This window comes from Bombina bombina, chromosome 1 (assembly GCF_027579735.1).
Source record: "Bombina bombina isolate aBomBom1 chromosome 1, aBomBom1.pri, whole genome shotgun sequence".
NCBI classification, from domain to species: Eukaryota; Metazoa; Chordata; class Amphibia; order Anura; family Bombinatoridae; genus Bombina; species Bombina bombina.
This window is the reverse complement of record NC_069499.1, coordinates 888,095,624-888,117,389: the sequence shown is the minus strand read 5'-3', so window position 1 is coordinate 888,117,389 and position 21,766 is coordinate 888,095,624. Positions and strand designations below refer to the sequence as shown.

The 21,766-nt window shown below is 40.0% G+C and overlaps 1 protein-coding gene across 1 annotated transcript in view; it reads right to left on the bottom strand.

Moving 5' to 3' along the window:
* Positions 1-1,844, bottom strand: part of LOC128661533 (cadherin-1) — a 75,451-nt gene extending 73,607 nt beyond the window's left edge. Inside the window, exon 1 of the mRNA XM_053715782.1 lies at positions 1,568-1,844. Coding sequence (XP_053571757.1) covers positions 1,568-1,844 — 277 coding nt within the window. The remainder of the gene's footprint in view (positions 1-1,567) is intronic.
* Positions 1,845-21,766: the final 19,922 nt, after the last annotated feature.

Here is a 21,766-nt window from a genome sequence, read left to right as displayed (position 1 = left end):
ATTAGATGAGCTATGATCCTTGTAAGTTCTTAAGGAGAGCCGTGCCCCCTCTCGACAGAGTGGCGTTTGCCAGGTGCGAAAGTTCACGCACATAAGCCAGAGCTGGTTAGTACAGTTATCGGCAAGGAATCTAATAACAGTAAGGAACCATACGACCTGTTAGATTCAGTGGTTTGTCGGCCGTGCCAGGTTGCTGTTAGTCCATGACAGTAAATGCCAGAAGTTTATCCGGACTTTGCTTTTGAATGTGGCTGTTGAGTAACCGCTGGGCTTGTTGTAAGTTCTTTACTTTGAAATCCTCACACGCACATCACGTGATCCGGTCGGCTGGACCTATGCCGACGCGCGTTTCACCCGTGCGTCCAAGTTGCTTTACGGGCTTCGTCAGGGCGTAATATCCATGGTGCACTTGTCACTGTATTTATACGAAGTATGGTTAGCGCCTCTACTGACGGGTGAAAATATTACAGGTAAATACAAAAATGTCAAAACTTAAGAAAAAACACAAACTGTCTATTTTTAAATTTAGAGTAGCAAAAGTGCTCACTCTACTTTATGTTGCATATTTACAAAAGAATAAAAGTTAACTATATTAATGTTGCAACCTTCAATTTGTTAAAGGTTGTACTTAGTTTAAACTGAATAGCGTACAAGACCCTAGAGAATGAATTTATTTACAAAAAACAGGCCATATCCAACTTATCATTAAGGCCTGCAGGAAGCTGTGTACCCAGAATAGAGATCCACCTGCATTCCTTTTGGAGGAGAATTCTATCATTATCCCCTCCTCTATTATTTGGTAATTCCCCTATCTATTCCAATAAAAGAGAGAGAGTCAGGATTGCTATCATGCATGAGTTCATAATGTTTGGCAACATTACTTTTCTGGTTTTTGTATTTGACATCATCCCGGTGCTCTGTTATCCGGTCTTTTATGGCCCTTCTCGTTTTTCCCACGTAGTACCGCGGGCAGCTACACGAAAGGAGGTAAACAACCCCTTCCGTGTTACAGTTCACAAAGTGTTTTAGAGTGTAGGTTTTGCCTGTATGTGTTGCAAATTGTTTAGTCTTAAGCATAAACTTGCATGCAACACATTTACCACAGGGATGGTTGCCATAAGATCTATGTTTAGACAGCCAATTCTGTTGTTTAGGAACTGACAGATATTGGCTTTTTACCAATTTGTCTTTTAAATTTGGAGCCCTTTTGGCTGTGATGTTTGGAAAATCCCCAACATCACGAGATACAGCTTCATCGCTAAGTAGAGTGTGCCAATTTTGTGCCAGGATTTGTTTTAGTGATGTCCAGTGGCAATTATATTCAGTGACCAATCTAATCTTTGATTCGCCACTCTTGTCTTTGGGCACAAGAAGACTGTCTCTATTCAAATGGGGCCGCACCAAGATAGGGCTTGTTTTACTATCCTCTTTGAATATCCTCTATTCAAAAACCGTTTTTCCATTTCAGCCGCATGTTGATAGTATTTCCCTTTTGTGGAACAATTCCGGCGTAGCCTGAGAAATTGGCCCTTGGGAATGCCTCTTTTTAGGTGGCTTGGATGGTGACTTGAAGCGTGGAGTAGGCTATTGGTGACCGTGCTTTTGCGATAATTTTCTGTCACCAGATAGCCATCTTTGATCTTCACGTTTATATCCAAAAAGGATATTTCTTCCTTACTAAACTGTAAGGTAAGTGAGATGTTACTCTTATTGTTATTTAAAGAATTAACAAATTCTTTCAAATCATGCTCCGAGCCTTCCCAGATGAGGAAGACATCATCCACATATCGTAACCATATGTGGATGTTGTCTTCAAAGAGGGAGTTCTGGTATACATCTTCCATCTCCCAGATGCCTAGATGGAGGCACGCATAAGTGGGAGCACATGTAGCTCCCATTGCTGTTCCCTGTTGTTGGGAATATATCTTATTGTCGAACATGAATATATTATTGGTGAGTGTAAATTTTAGTAGTTTGATTACAAAATCTGTGTGTTGCATTGCGCTCATACCTCTCATCGATAGAAAGTGCTTGCAGGCCCTTAGTCCTATCTCGTGGGGGATTGATGAATACAATCCCTCCACGTCAAGAGTGACAAGAATGGCGTTGTCTGGAATCACCAATCTGTCAATCTTCCTTAGGAAATCCGAGGTGTTTATGGAAGGCTGGAATTCCAGCCTCTCAGACTGTTCCATCATTTTGATGAAAAAAATGGTAATTCGTAACAAAGAAAGGTTAGATAAAACCATTACACAGGCTGAGGAATCACTAAAACTGGTTAACACCTTTTCAACCAATACAAACTTTGTTAAACTAAATGAGGAAATAAAGGAACAGATATCAAGGTTACAAAATGACATCAAACTTAGAAAAGGTAGGAAATTCTCGAGAGATAATGATGATTATAAAAACAAAAAAGTATATAATTATCTGCCAGTAAGAAGTTCTTATGATTCGGGTACTGATGGATCAGACATAGAATCTGAGCACCGCAGATCTACCCGTAGGAACTCACAGTCTTTTTTAGGAGAAGGAGGAGAGGGGGAAGAAAAAGGAGGAGGGAAGATAGCAGGTACACATTCAGAAGAGAGGAGGTATCCCTCCAGACAACGACGGCAACGGAGTTACGACCAGAACCAAGCGAACTACCCTCGGGGCAGATCGCGAGGGTTTCGGGGTCGAAGGGGATATTAAATAATTCTGAAGAGGGTCTTCAGATAATCAATTTATCCTCCTTCAAATTGAATCTCATGCATATAGAGGTTTTAAAAAAAGGACTAACATTTTGTCCTACCAATTCACTTAACAAGTTTAAGTTTATTAAAGATCTACATCTATTTGCACGTCGTGTCGTACTGTCGCAGATTATGAAAGGTAAAAGCAGACACCTGGTGGAAGATGTTTCTCTGAACAGAGAAGACTCATCCAGCATACAAAACCTTCAGAGTCTATTGGCAGATAGTGAAGGTAGTCAATATGTTCCCTCACAGATGGAGAATTCCATCCAGTATGAGAGGTTTCATTCAAATTTTAAGGCAAAATCCAAATACATGCCACAGCTATCTATGGTACCTGCTGTGAACATCTTCGTCAGAGAAGTTGAAAAACAAATTTCAGGACTACCCTTCACAGGATTGGTCAATGACAATCTAACAAAATCTGAAAGAAAGGCACTAAATCAGCTCATGAATGCCAAGGGCTTTGTAATAAAACCCGCGGATAAGGGTGGGAACCTGGTTCTCTGGGACGAAAACATGTACGTATTGGAGGTTAAACGCCAACTCTTGGATAAAACATTCTACAAGGGTTTAACGTTTAACCCTATCCCTACATTACAATTTGAACTCTTTAACATTCCAAAAGAAGCAAAGAGTAAAGACATCATAACCTCCACTGAATTTAAATACTTGTATCCAGAACATCCGGTGATGCCTGTATTTTACTGCATCCCGAAGATCCACAAAATTGCCAATCATCCACCAGGCAGACCAATCGTGGCAGGCATTGGCAGCCTCACTGAGAATCTGGGCAATTATGTGGACTCCTTTCTCAGACCATCCCTCAATACCCTACCATCCTTCATCATGGACACCTCGGATTTCCTAAGGAAGATTGACAGATTGGTGATTCCAGACAACGCCATTCTTGTCACTCTTGACGTGGAGGGATTGTATTCATCAATCCCCCACGAGATAGGACTAAGGGCCTGCAAGCACTTTCTATCGATGAGAGGTATGAGCGCAATGCAACACACAGATTTTGTAATCGAACTACTAAAATTTACACTCACCAATAATATATTCATGTTCGACAATAAGATATATTCCCAACAACAGGGAACAGCAATGGGAGCTACATGTGCTCCCACTTATGCGTGCCTCCATCTAGGCATCTGGGAGATGGAAGATGTATACCAGAACTCCCTCTTTGAAGACAACATCCACATATGGTTACGATATGTGGATGATGTCTTCCTCATCTGGGAAGGCTCGGAGCATGATTTGAAAGAATTTGTTAATTCTTTAAATAACAATAAGAGTAACATCTCACTTACCTTACAGTTTAGTAAGGAAGAAATATCCTTTTTGGATATAAACGTGAAGATCAAAGATGGCTATCTGGTGACAGAAAATTATCGCAAAAGCACGGCCACCAATAGCCTACTCCACGCTTCAAGTCACCATCCAAGCCACCTAAAAAGAGGCATTCCCAAGGGCCAATTTCTCAGGCTACGCCGGAATTGTTCCACAAAAGGGAAATACTATCAACATGCGGCTGAAATGGAAAAACGGTTTTTGAATAGAGGATATTCAAAGAGGATAGTAAAACAAGCCCTATCTGGTGCGGCCCATTTGAATAGAGACAGTTTTCTTGTGCCCAAAGACAAGAGTGGCGAATCAAAGATTAGATTGGTCACTGAATATAATTGCCACTGGACATCACTAAAACAAATCCTGGCACAAAATTGGCACACTCTACTTAGCGATGAAGCTGTATCTCGTGATGTTGGGGATTTTCCAAACATCACAGCCAAAAGGGCTCCAAATTTAAAAGACAAATTGGTAAAAAGCCAATATCTGTCAGTTCCTAAACAACAGAATTGGCTGTCTAAACATAGATCTTATGGCAACCATCCCTGTGGTAAATGTGTTGCATGCAAGTTTATGCTTAAGACTAAACAATTTGCAACACATACAGGCAAAACCTACACTCTAAAACACTTTGTGAACTGTAACACGGAAGGGGTTGTTTACCTCCTTTCGTGTAGCTGCCCACGGTACTACGTGGGAAAAACGAGAAGGGCCATAAAAGACCGGATAACAGAGCACCGGGATGATGTCAAATACAAAAACCAGAAAAGTAATGTTGCCAAACATTATGAACTCATGCATGATAGCAATCCTGACTCTCTCTCTTTTATTGGAATAGATAGGGGAATTACCAATAATAGAGGAGGGGATAATGATAGAATTCTCCTCCAAAAGGAATGCAGGTGGATCTCTATTCTGGGTACACAGCTTCCTGCAGGCCTTAATGATAAGTTGGATATGGCCTGTTTTTTGTAAATAAATTCATTCTCTAGGGTCTTGTACGCTATTCAGTTTAACTAAGTAAACCTTTAACAAATTGAAGGTTGCAACATTAATATAGTTAACTTTTATTCTTTTGTAAATATGCAACATAAAGTAGAGTGAGCACTTTTGCTACTCTAAATTTAAAAATAGACAGTTTGTGTTTTTTCTTAAGTTTTGACATTTTTGTATTTACCTGTAATATTTTCACCCGTCAGTAGAGGCGCTAACCATACTTCGTATAAATACAGTGACAAGTGCACCATGGATATTACGCCCTGACGAAGCCCGTAAAGCAACTTGGACGCACGGGTGAAACGCGCGTCGGCATAGGTCCAGCCGACCGGATCACGTGATGTGCGTGTGAGGATTTCAAAGTAAAGAACTTACAACAAGCCCAGCGGTTACTCAACAGCCACATTCAAAAGCAAAGTCCGGATAAACTTCTAGCATTTACTGTCATGGACTAACAGCAACCTGGCACGGCCGACAAACCACTGAATCTAACAGGTCGTATGGTTCCTTACTGTTATTAGATTCCTTGCCGATAACTGTACTAACCAGCTCTGGCTTATGTGCGTGAACTTTCGCACCTGGCAAACGCCACTCTGTCGAGAGGGGGCACGGCTCTCCTTAAGAACTTACAAGGATCATAGCTCATCTAATAACAAATGGATGGATGCATGCTGAGTACTAACATATTCTTTTGCTTCTCTGCATAGCATATAGCATAGCATATACTAACGCTGTTTGCTTTAATGTGTCAATTGGTCATTTCAGACATTAACCTATGCCTTGTTTTTGAGTTTACTTATGTCATTTCCATATGAAGATTGAAATGTATGGCTCATTAACCCATGTACATATCCTGAGGGCGTGTCTCCATTTGATCACTTAGATCCCATTACACAACCTGCCCGACCTGTCATACCTCCTGAGAGAGGTGTCGGATGAAGCAGGGAGTAGTTGATCTTTGGTACACACTTTCCCTCTGTATATATTTTCTATATTGTACATATCGCAAGGTATGCCTGATTATCATATTCCGCTTGTCATAAGGCTGTCATTACTTTCTTAGATCCCACATTCCGTTTTACCTGCCCAGCAATTACCTCTTCACAGGGGTGCTGTGTGCAGCCGGGTGTAGGAAGTGTGACAGGCTTTACTTTAGCCAGCTCTGCATCTTGCTGCATTTACTATTTTCGGGCAATTTGTTTCGCACATCCCCTGACCGGTCAGGTTTTGTCTATTGGACTCGATAGGTCCTATAGTATTGTTTCTTTGTAATATATTTTTGTTGCAATCAGATTCTGTATTTTCACACACGGTGGATTCTGCCTATCCTTGCAGTGCCAAGGCGGAGGGAGGACACCCGTATGCCATCTCCTTTACCATTTATGTATATTATATTGTGCTAGTAAAAAATATTGATTACTTTAAAAGAGTGCTGTTTCCCTGTCTTTTTTTCAACCTGGCTACTTTCCAGGATGAGTTCTCTTGTTATGTCTCACTATACATTACTATATAAGGGTCTGCACCACATTTATTTATAAGCTATATAAGGGCCGATTACGGCACCCTTCGCTTCACTAGCCCATAGCAATTGCTTCTCTCCCGTATTTATTTCTTGATAATATATATATATATATATATATATATATACACACACACACACTATACATATACACGCATATATATATATATATATATATATATATATATATATATATATACACACATACTATACATATATACACACACACACACACATATATATATATATATATATATATATATATACACACATACTATACATATATACACACACACACACACACACATATATATATATATATATATATATATATATACACACACACACATACTATACATATATACACACACACACACACACATATATATATATATATATATATACACACACACACATACTATACATATATACACACACACACACACACACACACACATATATATATATATATACACACACATACTATACATATATACACACACACACACACACACACACATATATATATATATATATATATATATACACACATACTATACATATATACACACACACACACATACATATATACGCAAACACACTTCAAAATGTGTGGGACAGCTCCTATATGTTCTTTGTCATTGCTAATTTATCAAATCATTTCTATTTGCAAATTGCACACAAAAATTTGACTATAAACATATTTTTTCAAGGAGCAGCAGCAGCAGTGTTTACTGAAGCATTTCTGTTCTCTGTCCAGAGGGAACTTAGTTCCTCCTGCAAAAATTGTGCAGGAACTCCGTTCCCATTCGTTCCCGCTCGACTTGACCCCTGGCAGTACCAATGACTAGAGGGAGGTGGTGAAGAACCTCAATAATATGCTTATAAAATCTACTTAGGGCTACATTACAAGTGCGGCGCAAATGGTTTTGCACTAGTGTAATCGCAATTTTGTGATCCATTTTTCTTCAGCTGCTATTACAAGTCGGGAGATATCGCAATTGCACTAACACAATTGCCTTTTCAACTTCAAACCTTATTGCGATCTAAGAGATTTGATAAACTGGGTTCCGAAATTAAAAAGTTGCACAAAACACAACAATAATACATTACAAAGTACACTTACACCAATAAATTACAATATTAACCCCTAAACCGCCATCCCCCCACATCGCAAATACTAAATAATACTACTAACCCCTAAACCACGATCCCCCCTCATCGCAAACTCTAAAAAATACTACTAACCCTTAAACTGCCACCCCACATTGCAAACTACATAAATAAACTATTAACCCCTAAACCGCTATACCCTCACAAAACAAAGTATCTAAATAAGCTATTAACCCCTATACCACCACCCCACACATCCTAAACTATTTAAATAAACTATTAACCCCTAAACCGCCATCCCCCCACAATGCAAACTACCTAAATAAACTATTAAAAATGTAAAAAATTTAAAAAATATATGTAAAAATATAAAAAACTTACCATTACCAGAAAATAACAAACGAAATTACCAAAAATTAAAAATAATAATCCTATTTTAATAACCCTTAAAAAAAACACCCGAAAATAAAAATAAAACCTTTTCTAAAAATAAACTACCCTTAAAAGGGCCTTTTGTAGGGCATTGCCCTAAAGCGATCAGCTCTTTTGTTTAAAAGAAAACACTAACCCCCTAACATTACAACCCTCACCCCCCTCCCCCAAAATAAAATAAATCTAACTAAAAAAATCCTAAACTACACATTGCCCCAAAAAGGGCATTTGGATGGGCATGCCCTTTTGCTGCCCACAACCCCCCCCCCCCTAATCTAAATAAAAAAAAACCACCCCAAAAAAATTAACAAAAACCTAATTAACCCCAAATCCTTCATCCCGGCGCCACTCCATCTGCATCCATCTTCATTGCATGTCTATCTTCTTCCATATTCATCCCGGCATCAGAGGTTTATCTTCTATCTTCATCCCGGTGGCGGTGGAGAGGTCGGTGGTGACGTTGGTGGTCCTCTTCAGACCTTCAACAGTCTGCAACCGCACACTGAATAGTGAATGCAAGGTGCCCCTTTTATAAAGGGGTATCCTTGCATTCCTATTGGCTGATTTGAATCTTCAAATTCAATTCAGCCAATAGGATGAAAGGAAAAAGCTTGACTTTTTTTTCTATTGATTTCTATGGGGCAACACATGCACATGCACACGAAAACTCTGCTGGTGATTTTTGTTCTTTCTGGGCTTCCGTTTGCGCAATATAATGAATTTCTCAAATTGTAATAACAGCGAAACCCGAGAAGCACAAAAAGCTTAACGCTAGCAATGTTTTCACTAGCAAAAAATTTAGATTTACTGCAGCACTTGTAATCTATCCTTTAGTGTTTAATGTCTCTTTAAACTCAACATCCATGTTAAATGTTTAATTAACAAAAATAAAACAGCATTGCAACCATCATGATTTATTCTGCCTGCTTTAGCTATAAAAATGATGTTTGCTTCACTTCCCCCTAAAGAGAGGGAGGTGCCACTATCATACTTAAGTAGGGGGAAATTTACTTAAGCCTTCAACATTCCCCACGGTGATTGGTTAGCTTAGATATCATACTCATATAAGTCCCTAAATGACCACTGCACTAGGCACATGGATTCCATTAGACTTTTTAAAGAGAATTATTGCTCTTGATTAGCAAAGTCTTGGGCTACTTTAATGGACACAATACTCAAAAAATTGTTTTGTCTAAAAGAAATTGTTTCAAAACGTATTACAGTGCTTTTTTATGCATGTTCCTGTGCTGAATAAACCATTTATTTTCTGGGCGAAACTGGGAAATCAGACTAACCCCGGAAATGTTTGAAGACCAGCCCCTGTGCATCATCTCCACCCCGGCCCCATATTCACCCCCCACCTTGCATAGGGCCACTTTTCTTCGGCAACAGGCCCCCATACCCTCGTTAGAAGCAGTACTGGGGCCACTTTTCTGCTGCCACGGGCCCCCACACACTAGTCAGGAGCGGAGCAGCCTTGAAGAAATGTGGTGTGCATGCACACAAGGTTCTCTCCGTGACCTTCCTGACTAGGAATGTGGTCCTACAGCTACGGCGGCCCACCAGCCCACCGGGAAAAGTCCTGGTATCCTAGAGGGGCCAATCCAGCACTGTTTATTTTTCTTTCAGAGTTGTTTCTATCAGCCAGTAAGCATTGTATACAATTATACACTTCCTTTTAGTTTCAATTTAAATGGATTTTAGTTAAAAGAATAGTCTACTTGAAAATGTTTATTGTTTAAAATGATAGTCCACATCAGAATCCAGCAAAAAGCAATTAAAGATGTGCATGCCAAATGTTACTTGTGATGAGAGTGGGAAGTGACGTCACCAGATTGGGGGCGGGACTTAGGTCCGTTTGTCTGTGTTGCAGCTACTTAGTGAGATCAATGCTACCAGTATATTTCTATGCTCTACAATAAAATAGAGTTGTACTATCTTTGCTGTGTCCTGCATCTCATGACATGGTGTCAGAAGTTCGTGCCTGCACTTCTGTTTCCTGATCGATGACGATGTCAAAGTTTACCCCACCTGAGCCTTTTGATTTCTCTCAGCTTGGCCCACATGGCGTCAGCTTTTTCAGCGCTTCAGGATTGCTTCCAAGCTGGATAAGGAGAGTGGGGAAGTACAAGTTAATTCTCTTTTATACTCTATGGGGAAAGATGTGGAGCCAGTGTTCAATGCCTTTACTTTCCAAGAAGAATTTGACTTAAAATAGTTATGAATAAACTCAGTGCCCACTTTGTGCCCAAAAGTAATATGATTCATGAGAGGGCTTGTTTTCACAAACATGCTCAGCGTGTGGGAGAATCTGTGGAGTCATTTGTGCGCAGCCTGTATGAACTAGCTGAATTCTGTGAGTTTGGTGTTGCTAAAGAAGAGCAAATCAGAGACAGAATAGTCATAGGAATTGCAGATGCTGAATTCTCACTGAAGCTACAGTTAGAGTCTGATTTAACATTAGATGGGGCTATTAGGATGGCCCGCCAGAGTGAACTGGTGAAAAAGCAAAGTGCTAATCTGATATCTGAGAGTATTGTGGATGAAGTGCAGCAGTTCAGGAGAGCTGCTAGTGAAAGGCACAGTGTGAGCGGTAGACCTAAGACAACATTGAGGCATATAAGTGGATGGGCGCAGCAGGCCCGATGCACACGGTGCAACCGTGCCCATAATCAGAGTGTCATATGCCCTGCTAAAGACAAAAGATGTAGAAAATGTAAAAGGATGGGCCATTTGAAGTGGTGTGTAAGACTGAATATATTAAGGAGATGCAGGTGGATAGCGACCAGGAGGGTCAAGAAGTGTTCTTTGTGGGGTATGTTGTTGAACGGCCAGGTTCAGAAGATGATTGGAGGGTTATTCTTATTGTAATGGGAACCAGAGTTGCCTTTAAGATTGACACAGGAGCAGACATCACTGTAGTGTCTCTTGCAGCATTCATGAAACTGCCTCGACAGCCCCAGCTGGCGAATGTTATGACAAAAGTCCATAGTCCTGGTGGCCGCATTGATTGTGCGGGGAAATTTCTTCCAGCTGCGAGTACAAGCAAAGGAAATTCACCATGTGGGTGCATGTGATTAGAGGTCAGTGTGTTAACAACTTGTTGAGCAGAAAAGTAGCCCGTGGTTTGGGCCTAGTAGCCAGAGTGAATGAGATCTCAGAAGATATGTTTGGTGAATTGGGCTACTGAATTGCAACCCAGTCCGTATTTCACTTAAAGGTGACGCAGTCCCATACAGCATTACCATTCCCCGTAGAATTCCGTTCCCGCTCATGCCTCATGTGGAGAAGGAGCTTCTGCGTATGAAGAATATGGGGGTTATTGAAGAGGTTGTTGAAGCAACTGACTGGTGTGCCCCCATTGTGCCTGTTGAGAAGAAAAACGGGAAGGTACGCATCTGCGTAGACTTGAAAAGGCTGAATGAGGCGGTGAAGAGAGAGAAATATGTGCTGCCGACACTTGAAGACATAGCTCCGAAATTGGCTGGGGAAAAGTTCTTCTCTACATTGGATGCTTCTAGCAGCTTCTGGCAGATACATCTAGATCCAAAGTGCCGCAAACTGACTACCTTCATTACACCAGTAGGTCAGTTTTGCTTTTGCAGACTCCCCTTTGGGATATCTTCTGCTCCTGAAATATTCCAAAGAGAAATTAGTTCTCTCCTAAGAGACCACATGGGCACGGCAGTCGTCATGGACGACATCTTAGTGTATGGGTCTACATTGGAGGAACATGATCAGCGATTGAGCTGTGTGCTGCAGACTATCAGAGAGTCCGGGCTGAAGCTAAACAAAGAGAAATGCCATTTTAGGAAAGCTGAGCTATGTTACTTTGGGCATATCATCAATGTAGATGGCATCAAGCCAGACCCAGAGAAAATTTGTGCTATTGAACAGATGAAAAGTCCTTCTGATCTACATGAGCTGAGACAAATATTGGGCCTTGTAAATTATGTGGGCAGGTTCCTTCCAGATTTATCCACAATACTACACCGTATCACAGAGTTGCTAACGAAAGATGTTGCCTCGGTCTTGGGACCTTCACAGGAAGAATCTTTTATGCAGGTCAAGTCCATGCTGGGGTCTGCCCCAGTTTTGGAGTTCTACGACCCTTCCAAAAAGACTGTGGTTAGTGCTGATGCGAGCAGTTATGGATTAGGGGCCACCCTCCTGCAGCTGAATGAAAACAAACTACAGCCCATCGCCTACTGTTCCCGTACACTAACGGCTGCTGAGTCAAAATACACCAAAATTGAGAAAGAGTGCCTGGCTGCAGTTTGGGCCTGTGAGCGCTTTCAGCGTTACCTAGTGGGTTTAGAGAAATTTAGTCTGGAGACTGATTATAAACTGCTAGTCCCTCTAATCAACTCCTATGATATTGACAAAACACCCCTAAGATGCCAGAGACTTCTAATGAGGCTGCTCAGGTTCAATGTTCAGGCAGTGCATGTGCTGGGGAAACAACTGGTTGTGGCAGATACACTATCCAGGCTCCCGCTGGCTGCTGCTGAAGAGTCTTCAACGGAATCGGATGTGAAAGTGTATGTAGATTCAGTACTGGCCTCCAAGTCCATTTCTTCAGGGAAACTAGAACAAATGAAGAAAGAGACATATTTAGATACAGACCTTCAAGAAGTTATAAAGTACATAAAAGAAGGTTGGCCCGAGAGTCGGGCAGCCTGGATGTCTTTAAGTTCTTACTAGTCAGAGAGGTTGCAGCTTACAGAGCTGGATGGGTTGGTGCTGTTCCAGGACCGCATTGTTATTCCTGTCTGCATGAGGCAGGAGATGTTAAACAGGATTCATGATGGCCACTTAGGCATTACAAAGTGCAGAGAAAGGGCAGTTATGGCAGTATGGTGGCCTGGGATCAGTTCCGGCATTGCAAGCCTTGTGTCTAAATGTGCCTTTTGCCGGGAACGCCGGCCTACCCAGAGAAGGGAGCCCTTGATTTCTACTCCGCTGCCTGCAGGCCCGTGGCAGAAAATAGCTGCTGATTTGTGCGAACTGCACGGGGAAAAAGTTCCTAGTCGTGATCGACTACTGTTCCAGGTATTTGGAAATTGCACCTTTTAATGAAATCACAAGTCAAGCCGTTATCACTCGTCTCAAGAGCTTGTTCGCCCGGTGGGGCATACCAATGGAGTTGGTGAGTGATAACGGAATACAGTTCACTTCAACAGAGTTCAGTTATTTCAGCAGAGAATATGATTTTATACATTCCACGTCAAGTCCACATTACCCGCAGGCTAACGGAATGGCTGAAAGGGCAGTTCAAACAACAAAGTTAATTTTGAAGCAATCTGAGCCATACCTGGCCCTCTTGTCCTATAGGGCGACTCCCAATCAAGCCATGGGTTTTAGCCCGGCACAGCTGATGCTAGGATGCCAGATTCCCACCACCTTACCCTCTGTGGGTGTCTTCCAGCCAACTAGCTCTATTCCTCAGGACGAAGGAGGGATGGAGAGGCAAAAAGGGGCGATCGATTCTTCTACGACAGGAGACATTCTGTGAGGCTCTTGCAGGAGCTGAATGCGGGGCAAAGTGTCAGAATTAAACTGGGTGATGAGAAGAAATGGAAGACGCCTGCTACGGTAATTGGACGCTCTCCATAACCAAGGTCTTATGTAGTCCTTACTGATGGAGGGACAGTTACATGCCATAATCGAAAACATCTTCAGCCTGTACCTGAGAGTTTGGAACTGGATGCCTCAGTACCACCGCTGGTGGGATCCCCTGTTTTAAGAGGGGTGCCTTCCCCTCAGCAAGATCACAGTGGGGATTTGTCTTTGCCTCCAGCGGACTCTCAATCACCTTCTTCTGTATCAGAGGACAGTTCATGTAGAGTTACATCAAGTGGAAGAGCGGTGAAACTTCCGGCCCGATATCAGGATTAACTTTAGTTAGAACAGTGACCGGAAGTATGGGCAGAATAATCCATGGTCACTGTGGACTAGGGTAGTCTACCCCGATGTTCAAGTCAGGATGTAATTTATGTTGTATATATTTTCTGTAACTTGTTATTTGTTATACTATACAAAACTGTTGTATACCTTGTTATTTTTTATATTCAAATGAAAAAAAAAAGTATGCTTTGTCCTTTGAAAAGGGGGAAGATGTGATGAGAGTGGGAGTTAGGTCCGTTTGTCTGTGTCACAGTTAATGAAATCAATGCTACCAGATGTAAATTTTCATGCTCTACAATAAAATAGAGTTGTACCATCTTTGCTGTGTCCTGCATCTCATGACATTACTGCATACCTTTAAACATAGATAAAAATACAAAAAAGGCAGTACCACCATAAATTAAGGAATTCACTTTTATTTAATCTTACAGGAGCAGGTACAAGAAAAAAAGACTGTGTTTCGGGTTTCATACCCTTAGTAATGTCTCAAACATTGTGCGTAACATATCAACCTAAATACCTTACACAGGTGTATAACTCCACCCCTCTCACCATTACATCACTTAAAAAAAACTACTCACAGGAGGAAACTCCCCCTGCTGGTATATTATTAATATTACATTCTACATAATTAAATGCAGATATGAAATACCAAATCCAGCAAACACATTACATAAATAAATTAAAATCAAAATCTCTATTAATCCCTTTTGGGGTTAATGCATCTAACTTATGAATCCAGAAAATGTCCTTCCTTTTTAAAATTAATTCCCTATTACCACCCCCTTCTTGGGATAGGGACCCAATCTATTACTTGGAACCTTAGTTGTGAATGGCCATTAGCCTGCCTCCAAAAAATGGCACGCTACTGGGGCATCTTGATCCTTTCTCCTAATGCTAGATTTGTGTCATACCCTCTGTGTCGTCTGTCCGACATAGGTCATGCCACATAGGCATTTAATAAGATATACAAAAAATGTAACAATACAAGTAAAGTAGCCATTAATTCCTTACTTTTTACCAGTAAAAGGATGGTATAAGCTATCACCCTTGATGAGACTGTACAACTCGAGCATCCCAAACAAGGAAAACAACAATTCTTTTGTGCAGATATAAATCCTGTAGTGTTCTTTTTTCCGACTCCCTACAACTGCCCTTACTAATACATCTCTCAAACTGGGTGGGTGTGTGTACGCTGGCATTGGGGAATTTGCAAAAATATCAACCCCTGGATTACAATCCTTTACTATATGCCAGTGACATCTAATAATTTGTTGAACACTAGGACTAAATGAATTAAATTAAAAAACAAATACCATCCTCTCCATATGGCTTTTTTTCTTTGTTAATTGTAAAGCCTCACTATGTGATATTTTGTTAACCTCCTTAACACTTCTTTTAATTGACTCTTCCGGGTAACCTCTCTCCAAAAAAAACACGTTTTCCTTCATCCAATAGTCTAGTACGCACCAATTCCTCATCCTTGACTATTCTTCTAACCGTAGCTGAATACCACAGGGTCAAACATATTCCACTGGGATTGAGCCTGAGGATGAGTGCTAGGCCTGCTGTACATATATGCCTCTTGTCATTAGCTCACAAGATGTGTTTAGCTAGCTTCTAGTAGTGCATTGCTGCTCCTTCAACAAAGGATAACAAGGGAATGAAACAAATATGTTACCAGAAGTAAATTGCAACATTGTTCAAAATTGTGTGCTCTGTCTTAAACATTTTGGGCAAGATTACAAGTCGTGCACTAAATCAGTTGCGAAAACATTGCGCACGTTATGGCTTTTTCGCATTTGGGGGTTGCTTAGGTATTACAAGTTGCAAAATAACTTATTTTGCCCGCTCATTAAGCTGCGTAATGCAAACCGCAAAATCACGTGCGCGTTCACGTATTTCACATAGAAGTCAATGGAGAAGACAAATAGAAAAAAACCCTAATCTGTTGCACAAAGGCCATGACATAGTCTCCTTGAAAAGTGTACATGAAAACGTGAATATTTCATATTGAGAAAATGTTTTCAAAACGGAATATGTTTATTTTTTAAATTTATATTTCTCTATATATTTGATGATATTTGGACTGATCTATCTATTTATTGCGAGATATGTATATGAATATATATATATGTCTAGATATCTCTAGATGCGAATAGCTCTGAAAATCCCTGAGATATTGTTTTATGGGCATAAGATTGTAATCTAAACTCTTTTCATTATCTCCATAGTTAAACATATCTCTATACATATAAATCCATGTTTCTCTTTGTATGTGTATCTATGTCAATGTAAAATCCCTGCGTCAGCTTTTTTTTGTAACACCTGAGATCTTGTATCTTTGACCCCTTATAACTTTTGTGTGCAATATTTTTTTTAATAATTCTTATTAGACAGTGTTAATATGAGTGTAACTGTACTTTGTAATGTATCTTTGAAATGTTTTGTGAAACCTTTTTGTTGCGGAAAATAATTAAAGGGACGCTGAACCCAAATTGTTTCTTTCATGATTCAGATAGAGCAGAAATTTTAAACAACTTTCTAATTTACTCCTATTATCAATTTTTTTCTTCGTTCTCTTGCTATCTTTATTTGAAAAAGAAGGCATCTAAGCTTTATTTTGGGTTCAGCACTCTGGACAGCACTTTTTTTATTGTTGGATGAATTTATCCACCAATCAGCAAGAACAACCCAGTTTGTTCACCAAAAATGGGCCGGCATCTAAACTTACATTCTTGCATTCCAAATAAAGATACCAAGAAAGTGAAGAAAATTTGATAATAGGAGTAAATTAGAAAGTTGCTTAAAATGTCATGCTCTATCTGAATCACGAAAGAAAATATATAGGTTCAGTGTCCCTTTAACTACTGCTCTTCGAGCGCTGAAAGGATTGTTGCGTAAAAGGCTAAGCACACGTGCAATCGTGATTTTTTAATACTTGTAATACCTGCGCAGTGGAAATTAATTGCGAAAAGATCACATCGCTCGCGGAAAACTCATAACGCTCTACTTGTAATCATTCTGTTTGGATTTAAATTTCCCTTTAAGGGTAAAAAAAACTTTTTAAGGTGTAGATTCCAGTTCAGCATGTAGAGGGATGATTTATTTCTGATTTTAACTGTCTCTTTTTTTCCATATTCTAACTTAAGCATTTAATTTTCGAAGGACAGTCCTAACTGCAGGAAGAGAGGTAACTGACATTAAAATATGCAAAAACCCAACATGCGCATTTAAAAACAATAAAAATATTGTAGCCCTCTACATGCTGGACATGAAGTAATGAATTAGAATTAACGCACCACATCCAGTTTCTTTGAAACACATTCTATTTTTGGCACCTGTGCTAGAAGGGACATTTAAATAAATTAAGCCTGTAGGGAAATTAAGATATTTAGAAATTATTCTGAAAGAGTATTAATTACAAAAAAGATTACAGTAAGTGCACTTGACATTTCAGGGACCTCCATAAAAATTAAGGTTGCTTAGTCTAATGCTTTGTGCTCGCACTGCAATTCTATCTGGCTCCACTCCTCAAAGTCTTCCCATCTGCAACACAAACATCACTTCTGTTTTCCGCAGAAGGCAGATTCTTGTGCTTTTGTAAATCAGACATATATATTTCTGTGCCTATACATCTTGCTATGGAACTGCTCAATTGAATGTATCTTATATTGAATTGTATGTATTTTTGGTTCGATTGAAAGGTCACTGTGAAAGGCTAGTTCAACCTTTTTTTTTTTTAATATCAAGATTAACACACTGTGCATGCGCCTGATAAGAATATCTGAGCTTACACAATATTCATCAGCTCACAATCAGATCGGCAAATAGTGGCATTTTAGAAGCTTCAATTTATGGGTATATTACAAGTTGTGCTATTGCAATATCGCGACCGTGCTAACTTTAGCGCAATATTACAAGTTGAAAGTAAACATGACCACACAAGTGCAAACAAAATTTGCACTCGTCGGGGTTAGCGTGACTGAAAAGCTCACGTAAAAGATTAGGGCTAAAAAAAAAGTTGCACAAAACACAACATAAAAACATTAAAAATTAACATTTACCCTCATAAATATGCAATATATATAAAAAGTATTCATATAAATATTATTTTAAAAAAAGTTATAAGGGTTCAAAGGTATATGGTATATGACAAGGTGTTTGACTTGAAAGCCCTAATATATATATATATATATATATATATATATATATATATATATATATATATATATATATATATAAATATTATCCAATTAGCACGTGTTCCAGCACTCCAGCTTCAACTAATAATGAAGCACCTGGGTGCAATCCTCAATGGATTGTAGATAAGAGCTAGGAAAGGGAGGGCACTCTCAGGATTTATATACATCAAAGTTAGTTTATTGTTTATAACAACAACGTTAGAAAGTAATAAGGATAGGTCGACGTTTCGGCTTACATAGAAGCCTTCATCAAGACAGATGAACAACTGTTAAACGAAGAAGAAAAAATAACAGATTTAAAAACACAAAACACAACATCAATACGTAATCCCACCACCAAATTGTTTGCAGGCAGAAAAATAAACCCACAAATAATGAACTCGCCAAGTCTGATGATACCATAATCATACGCCCAGCTGACAAGGGTGGGGCGGGTGGTCGTTATGGACTACATGTACTACAGATCTGAACTGTTAACCCAGTTGAATGACACTACCACATATCAACATCTAACATTCAATCCTACTCAAGCATACAAAACGATGCTGGATACCAGTCTACAAGTGGCTTACAATAACAACTATATAGATGATACTACTTTGGATTTCCTGACAGTTGACCACCCGAAATATCCGATCATATACACGATCCCGAAAATCCACAAAGATCTGACAAAACCCCCTGGAAGACCAATAGTCTCAGCAGTCGGGTCTTTGTTCCAGAATGTATCAATATACATAGATTTTCATCTCCAGGGCATAGTGAGAAACACAGAGGCCTTTCTACTAGATTCAATACAATTGATACGGATGGTACAAAATGTCACATTTCCTGCTCACTGCATCTTGGTAACCCTAGATGTGAATAGTCTGTATACTATTATCCCACATGAGCTAGGGGTAGAGGCTGTCAGAAGCTTCTTAGTGGCGAGTACAGAGTATGATGGTCCTCCAATTGAGGTGTTCCTAGATTGGCTCCTAATGGTATTGACGCATAACTATTTTCGATTTGAAGATAAGTACTACCTACAAATGGTCGGGACGGCCATGGGATCAAGCATGGCGCCATCATACGCCAATCTCTTTATGGCCTGGTTTGAGGAGAAATACATCTTCCTTAACCGTAATCCTCAAGTTCTGTTGTACAAACGCTACATTGACAACCTGTTTGTTGTTTGGGGTGGTACTCAAATGGAATTGGATCTATGGATCAATCAACTCAACACAGCTGAACTCTCGGTGGGATTCAAAAGTGAGCACAGTGATGAACAAATCCACTTCTTGGACCTGTGTATCTTCAGAACAATAACAGAGAATGGATGTAGATTGAATACTACCTTGTATTCTAAACTGACAGACCGGAACACCCTCTTACAAAGTTACAGCTTCCACCCCAGACAATTAAAAACGGGCATCATCAAATCACAACTGTTGAGAGTTATACGAAATAACTCCGATCTCATGAATCAGGCTAAGCAGCTACAGGATATGAAGATGAAATTCATAGAGAGAGGGTACAGCCCGGGACTAGTGGAGCAGGTTCTCAAGGAAGTGTCTCATTTGAACCAATCTTCATTGATTGAAAGGAAACCAAAGACGGGTGAAAATGATAATAAATTAAATTTTGTGACCTCATACAGCCCAGTATCAAATAAAATTGGTGATATTGTTCGCCAGAACTGGCACCTAATAAGGGACGACCACTCTTTGCCTTTTGCTGGTAGATTGGTGCATAGGAGCAACCAGAATCTTCGATCCATGTTGATGAAAACGGATCCGTGGAAGAAACTCCAAACCTGGCTGGCTAATGCCAAGCCAGGATGTTTCAAGTGTGGTAATTGTGTCACATGTAACTCGCTGCTAACTGGTTCTAAGTTTCACCATCCCCATAAGAATAAGACCTACCAGATCAGGCATCGCCTAACTTGTACTTCTCAGTTTGTGGTATACTTTTTGACTTGCCCTTGTGGCCGTTATTATGTTGGTAAGACCACCACTACCTTCAGGGCTTGCCAATCATAAAAGTGCCATCAGGGCAGCACTGAAGGATGGCAGTGCGGACCAGCCTGTGGCACGCCACTTTCTTGAACACAATCATTCTGTGTCATCCTTGAAAGCAATGCTCATTGACATGGTGATCCCCCCTAGAAGGGGTGGCAACAGGCATAAGGAACTATTATGCTGTGAAAGCCGGTGGATCTATCGGCTGAACACACTCTGCCCACATGGACTTAATATGCATTTAGATTATTCCGTGTTCTATTAAGTTGATTATGCATTTAATAATATATTGTTCTTGACATTTTTTTATGAATAGTAGTCACTACTTCCAATATCTTGTAATATGATTTTTTTCTCTCTTGTCCCCCTCTCTGCTGGGATGTTACACTGGATGGGTTACCCATTTCAAAATTAAATGATGCGTAGTGGTTTTAGCACTCCCAGTTTGTTGACACTTTGGGGTGCTACCTTGGTGTGTGCCGTCATATGTTTCGTTCTACTATTATATATCCTCTAGTGTTGGTTCTGCATACTCCCCCCTCCTAGTGGGACATCCACTTGAGGTGTGTCTAATGGCTGATGGACCCCATATATTGGTTCTGGGTTTCCACATCTGTATACTGGGAGTCATGTCTTTGACTATGTATTTATAGTCGTTTGAGGAACGTTAATTTCTGGGTTTTCACATCTGCACACTGTTAGTCATATCTTTGACTATGTATTTATGGTCGTTTGAGGAACGTTAATTTCTGGGTTTTCACATCTGCACACTGTTAGTCATGTCTGACTATGTATTTATGGTCGTTTGAGGAACAGTAATTTGCTCTGCATTATAATGAGAATATGCGATCCCATCCTTATTTTGTTGTATACTCTGGTTTATACAGTAGCTGAATGCAGTTACCTCTGGTTTATTATGGCTTCCATCCTTTATCTATTATGTTATTTACATCTGTGACACTTGCTAATTCTAAGCATCCATAGTGTATGTATTTATGGTCGTTTGTGGAACGCTAATTTTTGGGTTTTCACATCTGTACACTGTTAGTCATGTCTTTGACTATGTATTTATGGTCGTTTGAGGAACGGTAACTTGCTCTGCATTATAATGAGAATATGCGACCCCATCCTTATTTTGTTGTATACTCTGGTTTATACAGTAGCTGAATGCAGTTACCTCTGGTTTATTATGGCTTCCATTCTTTATCTACTATGTTATATACATCTGTGGCACTTGCCAATTCTAAGCATCCATAGTGTCTGCTGTTGTGGTATCAGCTGAACATGGTTATAATTGAGTTAATTAGAGTATCCAGCACTGTCTGCACTTCTCTGTAGTTGATACAGCTGCTACAGGTGTGTTTTTGACACACCCCTATTGCCAACCAATGAGAGCCTGGTGATCAGGGCTTAAATAGTTTCCAGTTTCTGTTAATGGAATTCTGTTTTGCTGGTGGTGTTGTGTGCGGCTGCAAGTCGCCGTTGTGAGGTAATATAATTTGT